The sequence below is a fragment of the Rhineura floridana genome, chromosome 1 (assembly GCF_030035675.1).
Source record: "Rhineura floridana isolate rRhiFlo1 chromosome 1, rRhiFlo1.hap2, whole genome shotgun sequence".
NCBI lineage: Eukaryota > Metazoa > Chordata > Lepidosauria > Squamata > Rhineuridae > Rhineura > Rhineura floridana.
Window position 1 is genome coordinate 119,391,431 of NC_084480.1, and position 17,888 is coordinate 119,409,318.

The following is a 17,888-nucleotide window of genomic DNA, read 5'->3' on the forward strand; positions in this document are numbered from 1 at the left end:
GAGATGGAGAGGGGGAGGAGGCATGAGGTTGGTGCAGTGTCAGCACACCATCAGGAGCACCAGATTGGCTCAATTGGTATGTTTACACCACACCAACTTTGCCACTGCCTCACCCCTCCTTCTCCCCATATATATATGAAGAAGTAGTAGTTAAACTGGTCATACCAAAATATAGCATTGTTCAGCTAACTGTCTGCAGTCCTCTGTATGTTTGCTTAGAGGTATCAGTGGAGTGACTCCCAGATAAGTGTACAAAGCATTGCAGCCTCAGTCTAGATCCAAACCCATTATCTTTATGCAATGATGCTGAGTTAGAATGTAATGAAAAATAGAAATAAGGATTCTAAAAATAGAAATAACTCCCAGGGGCATGTTCATCCTGCTGTTCAAAGTAAAAACTGTTTGATACTTGCTAAGTGAACATTCCGTTGTAGCTTGTGCTCTGATGCTCATCTACGCTATAAACCTAAAATCAGTTGATCATAGCATCTCCGGCACCTTAAAAACTATAGCTTTATGAGGATACTGACAGTAGGGATACAGATGTGTGTCAGCTCACAAGGTGTAGTTCTAATGGCTTCTTGTGAGGGGATGCCATGTGGCAATGTATGCTTTGTAAAAAAAATTTTTTATTTTAAATATTCCTAAATTGCCCTTTAGGCCAATGGACTATCAATACAGCTTAAGCAAATTAAAAGCTGGTCAGCTCTGTATCTATGTGTGTATGTATTCCCACATTGCTATGACAGCAAACAAAAAAAAGAAGAAGTGTGCAGGGGGTACTGCTTGTGATGGAAACAGCAGAAGAGCTGATTTTGGCATCTGACCCCCGGTGGCCTCTATAATTATACCACCACAGTGAAGACCTACAGTATTTTTTTTCAAGGACTAAAAGTTTGATGGAATTTGCTAACATTATAAAATCTTATCTATTATTTTAATTTTGTTTGAGGCCAGTGAAGTGGTATATAAAATAATAATAATAATAATAATAATAATAATAAAGTGCTATATTGCAGTTTCACCTCTCCTGATGATCTCTAGAGTCTGGGAAGACTCATTTGGAAGAAGACTTTTTTTGGTAAACCAGGCATTGACTAGTTTCAAATGTTGTAGTTAGGAGTTGTTAAATATCAGAGAAGCTATGTATGATTAGTGAATAAATAACAATACAATTAAGATGCATGGTTGATCTTGAATTCACTGTAAAACTACCCCTTCAACTGCAATGAGATGAAAATTAGATTGCAAGCAAAAAAAGCTTGTTTTTTTAAATAAGCAATCTGCAAATTGCTTATTTAATATTTAAATAAGCACTTATTAAATATTTTACACAAACGATGTTATATTAAAATATGACTACGTGGTTCTATTCTGTATATATCTCAGCCTTCACCCTTTGAAATGTCAGTTTCACATTTAAATAGTTATCTACTATGACTTCAGCTCTGTATCTACAATACAAGCAGCACATGATCTTGGTTCTGCAGTGGAATCTGTGGGTATTGAGTCATATCATTCCATACAAATTTGTATGTATAGTCTTTGCTTAGGCCGCTGTGTTTGTAAAGAAAAGGCACAGACTTGCAGAAACACTTTTCACACCCCTTTTTTTCAGCATCACCTTAAAAAAATGGAGGGCAGACGCCTGGACTTTGATTACAAGAAGAAAAGGCAAGGCAAGATCCCAGATGAGGAACTTCGTCAAGCTCTGGAGAAATTTGATGAGTCAAAGGAAATTGCTGAGTCAAGCATGTTTAATCTGCTAGAGATGGATGTGAGCAAATCCCTCTTATTCCCTTGGAATTTGTTGTAGTATTGACATGTTTGTTGGCAGTTTAATTACTTTTTAAATGACTAGCAAAAAATATAAGGACTGAGTTTTGTATTAATGTTTCCTAGACTCTGTTCCATGAGTATGCCGATCTAGCTTTCCAAGGTCAGGTCTTATATAACCGATGAAATTTGAACAACCCGCTAGAAAAGTGAGTTTGCATTGCTGGAGTCCCAAGGCAGGACCTTGCAAAAGGTATTGGCTGACTGGCATCAAATAATCTATGAACTTTCATCTTCTATGCAAATGGCAGTGTGGAAGAAGGTTCTTTGGCAATCCTTGGACAGAGTGTTGGAGCTGAATATGAGAGACCTGATTATAATATGAGTTCTAGCTCAGCTATGATTTTTTTTAAAAGAGTGCTTTGACATTTCACAACCAATTAGCTTCAGTTCTAAATTTGTACAAACGGAATAATTGTATTGTGCTATAATTTTATTTCGGTCAAAGACCAGCCAAAAAGGGAATAATATGACCTGCCTCAGAAGGCTATTTAGGGTGAATGAGATAAGGAGATATTGCAAATCAAGTTCGAACAAGTGAGTTTACATATTATATAACTAATGTAATGTTCAGTAGATGATGAAGTAGGACCAGAGCACTTACTATAACTTTCCACTGAAATTGAATGCATTCATTTTAGCTAATGGCTTTCATCCAATGTTAGTCATAGAGTTAATATGACTAACCGAGGCCCATTATTTTCAGTGGGTCTCCTCTGAGTATGACTAACATGGAATATCACCCAGTGTCTCTTAGACCACAAACTGACAGAGTTTCCTAAGGCTCTGTCCACACCGCTATGGAGTCTCTCATTTCTTTTTGAGACAAGGAGGGGCAAGTTATTCATCCTTGTCTTAAAATGTTCCTCTTCTGTTCACACATGGATTAAAATGGGCCATTCGATAGTGTTCATTGTTAAGATGCTGTCCCTTGAAGTGAGAGGCTAGGCCATCTGCAAGTGGGTTTACTTATACACATTCTATTCTGCTGTTTTTCAAGTAACACACTTCGCAGCAAGAATGTCACATTTTGAAGAGTTAGTACTGCTTTACCTAATATGAGTTCTGGAGATGGAGCCTTAATCAAAGATCACCCAGGATAAAGTGAGAACTACATGAGCTATTCTGGGGGGCAGGGGGAGCTGATAGGGACGCACCTAATTCCATACTAGAGATGAAAAGATCTGTCCATTTTGGTTCTCTCAGTTTCTAATTTTTCCAATCTGAAATTCAGTTCTCCACATTTCTGCAGCAATTTGGACTTTTTTAAAATCCTCATGAAAATTTTCCAGCAATTTAGTGCATATTTCTCCTAATAAACACATATTTGTAGGCAGTTTTGACTAATGTACACATTTTTCAAGCACTTTCTCCCAATATAATGCATCTTTATATGTTATTTTCACTCATATATTCATTTTTATACACATTTTCCCCTGACATATGCATTTGTGTAAACAATGGTTGGTTGGCGAACTGCATTGCAAAAATTGTTTAAGTGCAAATTTCAAAGGAATGGCTGTGTTTCAGTTCTAATATTATTTAGGAAATGTGGATTTGATAGATTCAGCTTAAAATGTGAACTGAATCGAATTTCTCACCCATCCCTATTCCATGCACATGCAAACAGTGCATAACTAGCAGGCATCATAGTTGCATTGGAGAGGTCTGTAGTACAGGCTATCTACTAAGGAAGTCTTCTTCAATCAAACTAATGGATCCATATAGGGAACAGCAAGTGGGACTTGCAACAAAATGTTGCAATATAGACTGTCCCTGTTCAGGATTCCAACCACTACATTCTATTTCTATTTTCCTCCCAACAGTCAGCCAGCATTGCATGGCTCTTGAGCATGAGCAGCCCTCATTGGACTGTTTTGGGGGGTTACCCCCTTAGAGTTCTTCCTAAAGATTTTTTTTGTACTTCTGCAAATGTTGAGCCTACATTCAATGTTTGCAGCGCATTGAGTCTACATTCAATTATATTCAGTTTTGATATCTAGTCCAATATGGATTCACTGTCTCTTTCAGGGCTGGCACCAAAGGGGGGGCAGGTCGGGTCTTGACCAAGGGCCCCTGCAGCTCAGAGGGGCCCCTGAAGGTGTTGGCTCCCAATCCTGCTGAGGATCATGGAGAGGGAGCTCCCAGACACTCCCCCTACTACAGTTAGTGTGGGCTTCAATAAACACACACACATGCCCCACCTACTCCTCCTGTCCCTGAGAATGACATGTGTGCTGTGTGTGCATACCTGCCATCAACCAAGATGGTGGCGGGGGCTTCCTTAAAGGGCTGATGCCCCTGCCACCATCTTGGTTGATGGCAGGCATGTGTGCACAGCACACATGTCATTCATGGGGATGGGAGAGGTAGGTGAGATGCATGGCTGGGCTTATTAGCCCTGTGCTGCCTGTATGAGGGGGTTGGGCTATGGTGCCGCTGGCCCAGGGCAGGCTGGTGGCCAAGGGCCCAGTCATGCCTGGCATCGGCCCTGGTCTCTTTGGTGTCAGAGAGTTAGTGTCTTAACAAAGCTCTTTGAATAAGCTGCACAGCAATAATTCAGTGAGGTTTTCAAAATTTCCCTTTTCAGATTGAACAAGTGAGCCAGCTTTCTGCACTTGTACAAGCCCAGCTGGAGTATCACAAGCAAGCCACAGAGATCCTCCAGCAAGTTAGCTCCAAGTTGGAAGAAAGGTAGCTAATGCTTATCACAGTTGTCTGTGCATGCTTGTCAGTAGTGCTGAGCCAGAAAAAGCTGGCACGAAATTGCATTGTAGATCTGTGTTCTTTTAAGTCATGACTGATTCCCATGGGTTTCAGACACCAGTAAGTAGCATACATAGGTACACTTTCAGGACAACTTAGGGCTGGAGCATGTTACTTTTTGCACCCAGGGGTCTAGCAAAAACATCCTTGCTGTGATGAGTTCACCACCACCACCACCTACCCTAGCCTTATTAATAATCACAATTATTTGCTGCCACAGTTGCACCCATGCCAGTAAAAAGCATATGAAGCATTCCGTTCAGATGGATTGACACGTGACTCTTAAAGACGGGGGTTTTGATTGCCATTTTTTACCCTGAAGGCACTTGTACTTATTTCAGGCATGCACCTGGTAGAACTGTCTTTTACCATAATTTGCAAAACTAGTGGCTGGCTTCTTTGTTTGTTTTAAATTCTGCATGATGTTGGCAGGGCAACTTTAGCTACATAATATGTATCTTTACACTTCTGCTCAACTGTATGTACAGTAATACCTCAGTTAATAGATCTTCCAGAAATGAAGCTCCTTTTAAGGAAGGCTTTTTAAAAAGTGAAACTGGCTAGCTTTGCTTTGCTATGGATAAACTATCAAGCCTGTGCCCTTGCTTTAAGATGAAACTGACCAGCCTGTGTCCTTTGCTTTGCTGTCAATAAACTGATAAGCCTGTGCCTTTGCTTTGCTAGGATGAAACTGAGAAACATGTGTTTGCTTTGCATTAAAGATACCTCTTGCTTTCTCCCAGGGCTGGGGAGGGAAGGATCCAATATGATTCAGAGGAGGAGAAGGAAGGGAGTGGGAGTGGGTGGGTGATCATTTAAAGCCCCTGTTGAAGCTGCCCCCATCATCTGTTCTTTCCATGTTATCCCTACCTCTGGTACCACCGTTTCTGTTAAAGAAGTAATGTCCAGGAATGCATCTTCTTCGTTAACTAAGTACTGTAGCCTTTTTTCTCTTGATATTAAGTACCTTGGACAAGTCCACTCTGTCCCATACAGAGAATTCAGTATATTTAGAGAGCCTGGGAATCTCTATAGCTTGTCCCATTTAAAATGTGACCTTGAATTGCAGAATGTGATTGCTTTGCAGAAACTCTGCTTTCCCAAGTTCTTTAGCAATTGGGCCTTACAGGGAAAAGTGCAAAAAGTAAATGCCTGTAGTTGTAGAAATCACAGTGAAAGTGATGGTCTCAAACTCTGGCTTTCATAGCAGGACCCATGCAACTTCTGCCCTGCACTACTCAGGACAGCTTGAGGAAACTGCAGGCCTGATCTCTGCTACTTTGCAGTTCAGCTAGTGCAGGTGGCTAGAGAGGTGACCTGCTACAGCAAAAACAGAGAACCTTTTTTCCCCTCTCACAGTCTGCTTTCCTTTGGGAGTAATCTGTATGGGGTCGAATGCCAGCAGTGGGTGGGGCCAGGGCTGTTGGTAGGTGGGGCTTAAGCAAAGAGTGGATGGGCATCCTCCTCTTTCTGGCACTGCCAGGGGAGGGACAGAGATCTGAACTGAATGTTTGCAGAGAGCTTTCCACCCTCCTCCTTCCATTCCTTCACTGGCTTCAGCTTTCCCCATTGTTACTCCCTCTCCCCTTCCCTTCCTCCATGCTCCCCCCACCCTACTCACATGAAATTGGCTGAAGGTTGTAGGAAATTAGACCAAGGGTTGCATTAGACCTTGTATTAGACATGGGCAACCAGTTGTCAATTGCTGTGCTACAGCCTACCTAGAAACTCCCAGCTTGCCTTGCAGCATGTGCTTTGGTTGCCAGCCTTGGAACTTACTTCCCAAACATCTTTACCCCATGTCAGTTTAAATTCCATGTAGGGCAGTTTCTTGCATTGCAGGGCAGCAAACCATGTATGGCAGAATATGTTCATTCATCAAGGAGCTACAGTCGATCCTAACTCCCTGACCATGCCTGAGAAAAGCCTGTGTTTGTTTCATGTCTTATTCAGTTTATATTGTTAAAGTATCATCAGTATGCACTGGGGGGGGGACAGGAGGCCTAATAGATGAAGCAGGCCTTGGTATGAATCTTAAGACTGGCTTAGACATTGGTCTGATGTGCTCAGGAGGGAAGCCCAGGATTTGTTTCCCTTTCATACTTCATGGAGGAACTCTGACAGTCATCAACTGGGGCTTATAGGTGAAAGTGCCTACTCAAGCAGGCTAGGCTCATGGAATCTCTTCACAGTTTTTTTGTGACAGATGGATTAACCTTTTTAACCATAATCAATTTAGATTTAGGGCTAAACAATACTGGATATTCATGGTTTAACTGTGACAAAATTATATGACAAAGTCTGGTATATATTTATGGAACCATTCACACATCAGCTTGCAACCTGGCGTGATTTTATTCTTTATGTTAATGATAAAAACAACAAGATTGCAGTAGCAAGGCAATATGCCCCCTTTTGGACATTATGAACTATAATAACAGGTTGCTCCAGTGTTTAGGACAAGATCCAGACAATCAGGTCAGCAGTATCGGACTCCGTACTCTTACAAGCTCCATGAACTAAATCATCCTTTCCCAACCTTTAGGCTCCCAGATGTGGCTGGACTACAGTTCCTGTAATTCCTGACCATTGGTTATGCTGGCTGGGGCTGATGGGTGTTGTAATCTAGCAACATCTGGGAATCCAATGGCTGGGAAAGGCTAAACTAAACAAGACAACAATTAATCTTACAGTAATAATATTTTACAGTTTTTCAGTTCTTAAGAGTATGATCCCTCCAGTTTGTATTATCCTTCTTTTTTGTATAGACAATGCCTTTCATTTTGGAAGTTTTAGTTTTTATCTTGTATTGCCTTTTTATGTGGTAACTATGGTCGCATTAACACCATACATTAATTTCACTATTATTCCACTTTAAACAGTCATGGCTTCCTCCAGAGAATCCTGGGAAGTGTAGTTTGTGAAGAGTGCGGAGAGTTGTTAGGAGACTCCTACTCTCATCACAGAGCTACAGTTCACCAAGTGGTTTAACAGTCAGTCCCTCTTCCCAGAGAACTCTGGGAATTGTAGCTCTCTGAGAGCAGTAAGGGTCTCCTAACAACTCCCAGCACCTTTCACAAGCTACACTTCCCAGGATTCTTTGGGGGAAGCGATGACTGTTTAAAGCGGAATAATAGGGAAAAGAATGTAAGGTGTGGATGTGGCCTATGTAACACATTATAATGAAAATATAATAAAAATAAGTGGGGTTTTTTTCAAACCAATGCAGAGTCTGCAGAGCAGCCACACAGTAGCATGCTCTCTTTAGCGTGGCTGCCTTCTGCATTCCAACAATGGGAAAAATATTTGTTACACAGGGAAAAGCCTTCTCTGTAGTAGTGCCCTGCTTGTGCAGTGCTCTCTCCCTTGCCAGAGACATTTATGTCTCAACGGAACTGAGTAAAGACTCATCTGTTTGCCCAGGCATTTATAGAGGCTTAAGAGTTTTTACTGATGAAGAGTGAGTAGCCCACTCTGCTTGTTTTAGTTTGTAGTTTTAACTTTGTGTCTTCATTGTTCTTTTTACTAATCTGATATATAGTTTTTATTTGCTGATCTTATGTAACTTGTAGTTTGTAATCTGTATATTGAGAGGTGCTACCTGACAGGTGAGCTATATATATGCCAAATAAAACAACATACTATATTGGAGATATTTAGGGTTCTTCAGAATGCAAGGGAAAATGTTTGCCTTTATTAGTCTTGGTGCTTTGCTGACAAATTGCTAGCTTTGGTTCTAACTAGATTTGCTTATCTTCTGGCAGGATACAAGAGGCCTCAAATCAGCCCAGAAGAGAATATCAGCCAAAGCCCCGCATGAGCTTGGAGTTATGCGACAATACTCAGCATAATGGAGGGATATCTAATGCCACCACCCCTAAGCCCTCAGGTAAGAGGAACTAGAAAGGAGGGACTCAGGAATGTATGATGGGAAAGCCTCTCTAAGAGTTTATGCAGAACAAGGGCAAGCACCTGTGTAAGAGACTCATGCACCAACATTTTCCATTTGGGCTAGAAATGCCCAAAGGGTGAATTCTGCTTGGGCAATATCAGATGTGGGGACACCACATAATTCACCACGGAAGACATGCACAAACTCCCTCTTTGGACATGATAAAAGCAGCACTGAAAAGCAGGGGCATTCATTCAGAAACTGGGAATGGGATTTCGCCTGCTGGCTCCACCCCAACACATTCGGCATAAAATGTGAATGTGGTTCTATATGCACACAACTGGAATAGCTAATCTCTGGCCTGGGGAACCTGAACTGGTCCCCAAGCAAATTCTTTTGGGCCTGAGACTCCCTACCAATTTTGGTAGTGGCAAAAAGACAAAAATAGACACCGTCCTAGGGTGGGTGGAGAGGTTTGTGTGCATGCCCTGTGTGCATGTGAGAATATTGCGACAGCATGGGTGGCTTGGCCACCCATAGACTCTTCCATAAATAGGGAATCCTGTGATATCAGGTTTTCTGATCATGCACAGAGGACCCACATACATAGAGCCTGGTCACACCTTCCACTGAATGTATGGAAGTCAAGGGCAGAGCCAGCAGCCATGATTCCACTCAGACCGCCATGCATTCCTTCAGCATGGGTTTTGCAGGTCAAAAGAGCCTGAAATGGCATTGTGGACACCTGTCCTTTTATTTAGATTTATTGAACCATTGGTGGACCACCATATGTGACTCAAAAGTTGGGCAAGGCTATTTTAGGCACAAATTAGGGACTATATTAAATTTGTGATGGTGTTTGCATATCTCTTTTATTTTATTTTAAATAGCAGCCAGATTGGAATGGCAGGACTGGGAGAAGGGGGTTAACCCATGCCATTTCCCTGACTAAAATCATTCCTGCCTCACAGCTGCTATTTGTTATCATAGCAGCTTCCCTCCTGAGGAAAACGGAAGCTTTCCTGGAAGGCTGATTTTGTGGTTGTTGGAAAAACAGTGTGGGGAAAGAATTAACCTTCCTCCAACTGCACTGTGGTCCTGATCTGAGGGATATACATACCTATTGTGGTGTAGCTGTTCATTTTTTATTACAAAGGATTTGTGATCGCATATATAATGCATAATCTCATCTGATGCTTAGAAACCCACAGGCAGCGCAGATCCCTATTTTGCCCCTAGTATTCAACAATAATTCCTTCTAATCTTAGAGACTCTATTTGCATGTAATAGAGCTATGCCATGGGTGGGGAACTTGGTACTTTCCAGATGTTGCTGGAATATAATTTCCATCATCCCTGCCATTGGCCATGCTGGCTGAGGCTGATGGTAGTTGGAGCCCCAAAACACCTGGTGGGCACCACTTTGGCTATCCCTGACTTGTGGCAGCATTGTTTTTCCTAAGCCTCTTTTTTCTGTTTCCTCCCCCTTTCTCTGTAGGTGCTGCTATGGACCAGCCATGCTGTCGAGCTCTCTATGACTTTGACCCAGAAAACGAAGGAGAGCTGGGCTTTAAAGAGGGTGATGTCATTACCCTCACTAACCAAATTGATGAAAACTGGTATGAAGGCATGCTTTATGGCCAGTCAGGCTTTTTCCCTATCAATTATGTGGAAATTCTCGTTCCTTTGCCTCACTAAGTTGGCTGAGTCACCATGTTTAATCTCCCCCTCCTAAAAAAAAAAAGTCACATGTTGATACTACTGCTTTTTTAAAATAAAGCAATGAATAAATAATAATGGCTGCTTATTCCACACCACAAATGCAAGCTGCAGTGGTTTTTTAAAAAAGAGTCATAGGGCCCCACAGGCAATCTTGGGTTTCATGTAGTCGTGCCGTGTAGTGGTGATGCGTGGTTATCTTCTCAAGGCAGTGCATCCAGGCACACAAGATTTTCATGGTCGCACCCTTGGTTGCTGCAGAGATGCTTACAGAGTAATGGGTAGAGAAGGTGATAGTAAGTTATTTGACTTAGTCATAATGTTGGGAAGGGGAAAGCAGTTGGATTATCAGGGAGGATAAAGCATATCACCACTCTACTGCCATTTTAGTTCTCCTACAGAAAGAGGTGCAGGGGAGCGACCTTGGTCATTCTATCTTTCCCTTTCTAAAAGATGTGGTTTACGCAGGTGTAATAGTGCTAACCGCCTTCTCATGTCATTATTTTCTGGGGGGGAAAATGACAGAGTCCAGTCCTTGGAGAAACGGTATAACGTATATTTCAGTTGCTCTGCAAATGAGTCGCCACTATTCTTTACATGCTGTTGGCGTAGAACCAGCTTTTATATACTTGATAGTTAAATAAAGGCCTGTTCAGCATCCAGGTTACATTTTAGAAACACCCAAAGGCTGGGCCAGAGTAGCATCACAAGCCAACTTGGTTACTCAGAAACTTTGAATGTAAAAAATAGTAATAGCAATGCCAGCAGCAAATAGATGATGCTAGAAGAAAAAATAAAGAAAAAAGGCAATGCTTTTCACTTTGTCTAAATGTAGGCACTAAAAAGCTTACAAATTTTAAAATACCAAGAACCCTTATTCTACATATTCACTAAAGATAATAATAATGAAAAGCAACTCACATTATGTATTTTTATTTTCATCTACCTTGTGTTCTTTGAACATCATTTGTGTATATTCTGCCCTCAATGAGGACTAAATAAAAAAGAACCTTTGTGCTAAGCAGTTAAAGCGACATGTGGCTATATATGCAAAAGCATTTGAGTTAAATGCATTTTTTCTCTCTCCGGAGTCTCTTAGATATGTATTTTTTTTCCTGGTCTACTTCCTGCATTTTGTGTGTATAGTTATGTGTCTAGCTGATTCACTGTTCCTTTTGGTAACTGCTGTAAGAGTTTGTTTTAATTTGAGTTACCCAGAGTTCTATTTATCTATCTATATACCTGTACAGACTCTTCCTGCACTGCTTCGGATGTGCCACTTCAGTATTGTGAAATGAAGGCAGTCCTCTTGCTTTTAATGTATAAACTTATATCATGGAGAGCATTGTTATTTCAAATAAAAATGCTGACTGAATAGCAAATGATTGTGTGTGTTTCTCCCGGTCGCCCCTCCTTATTGTTAATTTGTCAGCATTGTAGCACAACCACATTTCTATAGGTCAGGGGTGGGCAGAAGGTAGATGAGAATATATTAGCAAGTCTCTGGGTGATCTGCATCAGATCAGCAAGTGTTTCTGACTTCCAATGGTATAGCAATAGCAAAAGCAATAACAAACCCCACCCTATCCATAAATAAATATTGGTTCCTTATCCTCATAGAGCAGACCATTTGAAAATTGTGGAAGTTCTTTGCAGACCACCTTTTCTGCCTGTTGTAGCAATTGTAATGTGCAATGCTAGATGCTGAATTATTTTTAATTGTATTTTTATTGCTTCTTTTATTTCTTATATTACTTTTATATTCTTACAAATACAGTTTGAATTCTTCAGGAATGCAAATTGTAATATAATAAAATACAATGTAAGAAATAAAAGAAGCAATACAAATACAGTTAAAAGTCAATGTGAATTTTTATCGTGGACATGCCTCAGACCACCTGAATGAAGCTTATGGACCACTGGTGGCCCACAGACCACAGTTTGGGAACCCCTGTCATAGAGGTTAAGGTTATCAAGGGCTGCTAGTCACAATGCCAGTGTTCTATCCCTCCCCCTGTAAGAAGGAGCATGCCTCTGAACGCCAGTTGCTGGGAATCGTGGGGAGAGTGCTGTTGTGCTCAGCTTCTGCTTTAGAGCTTTCCATAGGCATCTGGTTGGCCGCTGTGAGAATAGGATGCTGGACTAGATGGGCCTTGGCCTGATCTAGCAGGGCTCTTCTTATGTTCTTAACTCTCACTGGACGTTTTGTATGAATTCATTCGTTCGGTTCTGGGCTGAGGATGTGCTTAGAGGCACCTTAATTTCTGTCTGTTTGAGCTACTATTTTATTACCTGGCTCCTGTTGATGGATGCCAGGGTTCTGGTTGAAAAATAAGGTAGACCCCACAAGCCCCCAGTTTGCCCACCGCTGCTGTAGGCTTATCCTGGCTGCATCTAACATAGGAGGAAGCCTTATACCATGTCAGACAGTAGTGACAGTGGCTCTCCAGGGACTTGAGCATAGGTCTCTTCTATCTCCTGCTACCTATTTCTTTTAACTGGAGATGCCAGGGATTAAACCTTGAACCTTCAACATGCAAGTATGTGCTCTACCACAGAGCTATGGTCTCTGTCTCCTCTAAGGTCCTAGTGAGTCTTGGTCTGCTTTAATGGACAGGGGTGGACCTTTTAAGGTGAGGGCTAAAAGGGTTTGTGAAGATCTTAGATCTGAATCTTAAGCTTTTAAAACTTAAGTATTTCTTGCAAACCATAGGTTTTTAAAACTGCTTGTAAATACAAATTTCATGAGTACTTCCCCCCCCCAGCTTTTAAGGAAAAGGTATGGTTGGCATTAAATATTTATATATGAAACAGGCAAACCAAATTCTACAAGGTTGGGGGAGGGAGTAGCTGTGGCAAACAAGCCATCACATCCAAAGTAGGACAGATAATGGGGCAGTGCTTTTCTTCTCCCTATTTTGGTCAGCATACTTCCCCCTCCTGTTCCATGTGTGTGTTTGGGGGAAGGAGAGGGCTTTGGAGCTAGCTAATCCAAAGCCTCTGCTGAACTGTACCAACACACCACCCTAACACCTTCCTCCTTTGCCATTGGAACATTGATAGGTTCAGCATCATTGCTCCTCTATCTTTTGATGACAGCTGGGAAGAAGCTTCTGAAGTCAGACCTCCCTTTTCATCCCTGGAGAATGAGATCTGCAAAATCCTATGGCTCCTGAGATTCCCCTCCAGTACCATAGGATTGTGTCTGAAGCTGATTTTGTCCTGTGACAAAGAACTCTCTTACTGTTTGGATTGTCTGCAAGATGGCAGCCATCATAACGCTGAGTATAATGATGTCACTGGAAGCACAACCCAACCTAAATGGCAAGAACTACTGGTGCTACAAAAAATAGGCCAAGGCATAAGCTCCTCCTCCCATTAATCTACAATGCTCACCCTGGATCAAATACTCTTTCCTAGAGAACCCACCCCTGCTACAAACATCTCATTATGTGACGTTCACACTTGCATACACTAGACATGCACAGTAATGCTAGGTTGCCTTATCCTTGTACTTTTGCACCATTGTATTCATCATCTCCCCACAATCCCATCACACACTAAGGAAGGAAAGTCTTCCATACTTCCTTTCAGCAGTCTTCACAAAGTTCTTTTCCATGGTGCTTTAGCTTTTCAAAGGTGTTCAGGTTGATGCACAAATCCCTAGCGTAAAAAAAGTCAAATTCAGTTACCCATCCCAACCAGCCTTCTGGAAAGAATTACACCTCTGGAAACTCTGCTTCCCATTATCCTTTAATTTCATGGGGCTTTCTGATAATTACAAACTTTGCAAGGTCTCTTAGTACCCATTGTTATGGTCAAAAACTTTCTATCTCTATTTTTATTTTACCTAACTCCTAAAAGAAAGTAACGTGGGTACCAATCAACTTTCCCAGAAGCTTTATTTTATTCATTGGTCTGATATTTCTATACTGCCCTTCCACAAAATTGATTCCAGGTCTGTTTACATTTTTAAATGTCACATCAATAAGAACACAAAGGAAAACAGCTGCTGGATAAAGCAGAACCTTTGGCAAACTTATAAAATGTCTTAAGATTTAAAAGCCTGGGATAATAAAAATGGTTTTGCCTGGTGCCCAAAAGAAAAAGTGTTGGTGCCACTCCCTAGACTCTATACATGGGATGACCAAAAAGGCCTTCTCTGACCGTCACCTGGTTCATCTGTGACAAAGAGAGAACAGTGGTAAAACTCTTTGGCTGATCTAAAATGCAGGCAGGAATGATATGGGGAAGGAGGCATTCCTTCAGATACCTGGGAGCCAAGCTGTTTCAGGCTTTAAAAGTCAATACTAGCAGGTTGAATAAGGCTCAGAAGTGAACAGGCACCTACTGGAGCTATTTAATGCTGACAAGATATGAATGGAATACACATCCTGTGTTTAACATCCTGGCAATTGTACCAACTGCACCTTCTGGGTGCAGCTCAATGCATTACAGTAGTCTAATCAGGAAGTTACCAGGGCCTGGATAACTGGACAGACAACTGAGCAGATCTCAAGTGTGACATAACAAGAACCATGAGGATCAACATTCACCAATTTAGACTTGTTTCAATATCAAGAAAGAATTCCTAACTGGCTGGGTAATTGAAGGAGTTTCTCATGGAAGGCTTACAGAAGAACCTAGACAGGCCTGTAGCAAGCAAGCATTCAAATGTGTCACCTGAACCCTAGAAAGTTATGTCCCGTTGATTTTGATTGAACCTGCTTGTAAATAAGGACTCGATCCCTCTTTCTCCCTCTGTGTGACTACTGGAATGTCAGGCTGGACGAATTGCATGGGTCTTTCCTACCTCATCATTCCCATCTGAACCATTAGGACAATGCTCATTTGGGAAAGATTTGTGACTGGCCCCACAAATGGAATTATAGGGTTCACACATATATTGCGTGATGGGAGATAGTGGCATGGGGAAATGGCTCTCATGCCACTGTATGTGTGTGAATGTGTGCTTAAAATTAGGGTGTATGGAATTGCAGGAATGACCAAGGAAGTTCTTGAAATTAGGTTTTATGAATATATCCCATATAATGATGATTACCAAAACAGAAACTTTTACATTAAATTTCACAACTGAATTGAGTTCTAGATCCAAAGAAAAAAATGGTGCCCTAGTTTTATGCTGTGCACCATGGCTAACAATATCAAATTCCAGGCAACTGATGTGCCTACAGGACTGCATCCCCATTAGCAAAGCAAGCCATATATTATCCTTTCTTCAGGGAGGCAGTGTTGTGCTGTCACTGACAGGTTATGCTGTGTTCAGTCGTTTTAGACGCCTAAGGTTTCTGCAGCCTTCCAGAACAGTTCTTAAAATGCAGTGTTGATGCCTAACTGCCACACCAGTCTGCAGTAGCTTGATATATGAATCCTTTCAAACAAGGTAAATGCAAAAATTCCTCTAATACTGCAGTGTCAACAGGGAATATGTTGCAAACAATTTAACGCTGCTGCTTTCTAGCTGAGAGGTATAGCTGCCCAAAGGGACTTGATAATCTAATGATCCTATTGAGGACCGACTCTACATACTGTGCAGAGAACCTAGTGCAAACTACCCAGTCTCTTGTAATGGCTACACATGCATAAAACATAGTGGGGAGGGAGTATAGTTCCATGGCAGAACACATGCTTTTTCTAGATAAGATACCACAAAGAATCTCAGCTGGCTGAACTGAAAAAAGATTGGGTAGAACTGCTGCCAGCTGTAGACAATCCTGTGCAACATAACTGATGGTCTCACATGGTTGAAGACAGCTTCATACGTTGATAAGTGACCCTTTAAAATCCACATAAGCCTTGTGTGGCCTGCTGATTAATGCAGTGTCTTCAAAGTGTGTTTTGTTATATTATTTACACAAAATCTCTGTGTAATTCATATATTGGGATAAAGAGCCAGCACAGTGTAGTGGTTAGAGTGTTGGACTAGGACCTGGCAGACCAGGGTTCAAATCCCACTTGGCCATGAAGCTCGCTGGGTGACTTTGGGCCAGTCACAGTCTCTGAGCGTAACCTACCTCACAGAGTTGTGAGGATAAGTTGGCGAGGGAGAGAACAATGTAAGTCACCTTGAGCTCCTTGGAGGAAAGGTGGGATATAAAGGTAATAATAAATAAATACTTTTAACAAATTCACATTTTTAAATTTAAAAAAACTCACTGCCAATCATTGCATTAAAGGTGCAGGAGCTCTGTCCTCTTTTCCATTAGGCCACACTAGGGTAATCATAAATGTGAGGATAGGCAGCACTCCAAGAACTGTGTTGGATACAGGTTCCCTGTAGCTTCTTAGCCTAAAATCAGTGGGATTTACCTCTAACTAAACACACTTTGCATTTGTGCAAACCTCGATCAGCTTGATATTTCACACTGTATATGATTTGAAAGCCCGCTGAAAAATGTATTCTGCGTGAATTTTTTTTTTCACTTTGCACGGGGGAAAAAAACCTGCCATTATTAATTTCTCCATATACTCTTACACAAATTATATATAGTAAGAATAGCTGCTGGGCGAGGCTAGATCCATGTGTTTCCATAGTCTTGTGGGAAGCGCTTCCACACATCATCTGCATAGGCCACTAGTAACCTAGCATTGAGAATGAAGAAGCATTGAGAAAGGTTGGATGCGGTGGTTTCTGCCAATATGAACACTGGCTACCTCTTCTAAGCCCAGAAGAATGGCATGTACATGGGAAAGAATCACATCCTTTGCCTACCCAGTACTTTCTCCATTTAGAGGTTACAAGAGCAGTTTAGGAAGAAAGTAAAGGGAGGCAGCTACTGCTACCTTACAGTATCAGCCCTTGTGGTCTTAAAAGAAGAATACCTGCAATGTTTTTATAGTCGAAATAAAAGAATCATGAGAATTGGGGGAGGACCTTAGCTCAGTGGTAGAGCATCCATCTGCCTTGCATGCAGAATATTCTAGGTTCAATCCCTGGTGTCTCTAGATAGGACCTGAACCCCTGGAGAGCTTCTACCAGTCAGAGTAGATAATGTTGAGCTAGATGGACCAACAGTCTGGCTCAGTACAAGGCAGCTTCCTATAAGAACTGCCTGTAGTGCACAGCATGGAAAGGTAGCCGATGGAAACTGTGCAAGACTTATCCTTATATCTGTCAAGCTTGTGAATGGCTATAGCTTGGAAGATCATTAAATTGCACATGCAGCTGTTGCTTGTTTGCAGTGGTGGGCAAGCCAGCTGCACTTGAGTCCAGCATCTGCCTTGGCAATGCATGTGCCGGTGCAAGGGAAAGTCCAGGAGATTCTTTCAGTGTTATTGTCTGGCATTTGCTGAAACGTCTCGACACCTCAGTACGTTAATTAATAAAGCAGCATTGAGGTGGGTGGGTGGTTTGCTGCCTGGCTTTCCTTTGGCTCTGCCATGTGCTTTCCAGAATGGTTTGCCCAGTTTCATTGTTAACTTCCTGGATTTTGGGTTGCTGTGGAAAGCCTGTGCATTCCATGAAGGAAATTAAAATGAGGCAGAGGCTTCTGAAGAAAGAAAAGAAGCTTCAAGCTGATTGTATGTCAAGGACTAAAATTTCAGTTTGGAAAGCCACCATTCCGAACATTCATTGGGAACTGAAGATCAGTTACGCAGATTATGCTTGTTTTGTTTTGCTTCTATAGAGAGAGATTTCTATTCCATCCTTCTAG

At 41.6% G+C, this 17,888-nt stretch overlaps 1 protein-coding gene across 4 annotated transcripts in view; it reads left to right on the top strand.

Moving 5' to 3' along the window:
- The window catches only part of SH3GL2 (SH3 domain containing GRB2 like 2, endophilin A1), a 160,686-nt gene extending 149,127 nt beyond the window's left edge, over positions 1 to 11,559 (top strand). For all 4 annotated transcript variants that reach the window (XM_061630600.1, XM_061630594.1, XM_061630606.1 and 1 more), the window contains 4 exons: positions 1,619 to 1,777; positions 4,427 to 4,530; positions 8,367 to 8,491; positions 9,992 to 11,559. In XM_061630600.1, coding sequence (XP_061486584.1) covers positions 1,619 to 1,777; positions 4,427 to 4,530; positions 8,367 to 8,491; positions 9,992 to 10,191 — 588 coding nt within the window. In that variant the 3' untranslated portion in view covers positions 10,192 to 11,559. The remainder of the gene's footprint in view (positions 1 to 1,618; positions 1,778 to 4,426; positions 4,531 to 8,366; positions 8,492 to 9,991) is intronic.
- Positions 11,560 to 17,888: the final 6,329 nt, after the last annotated feature.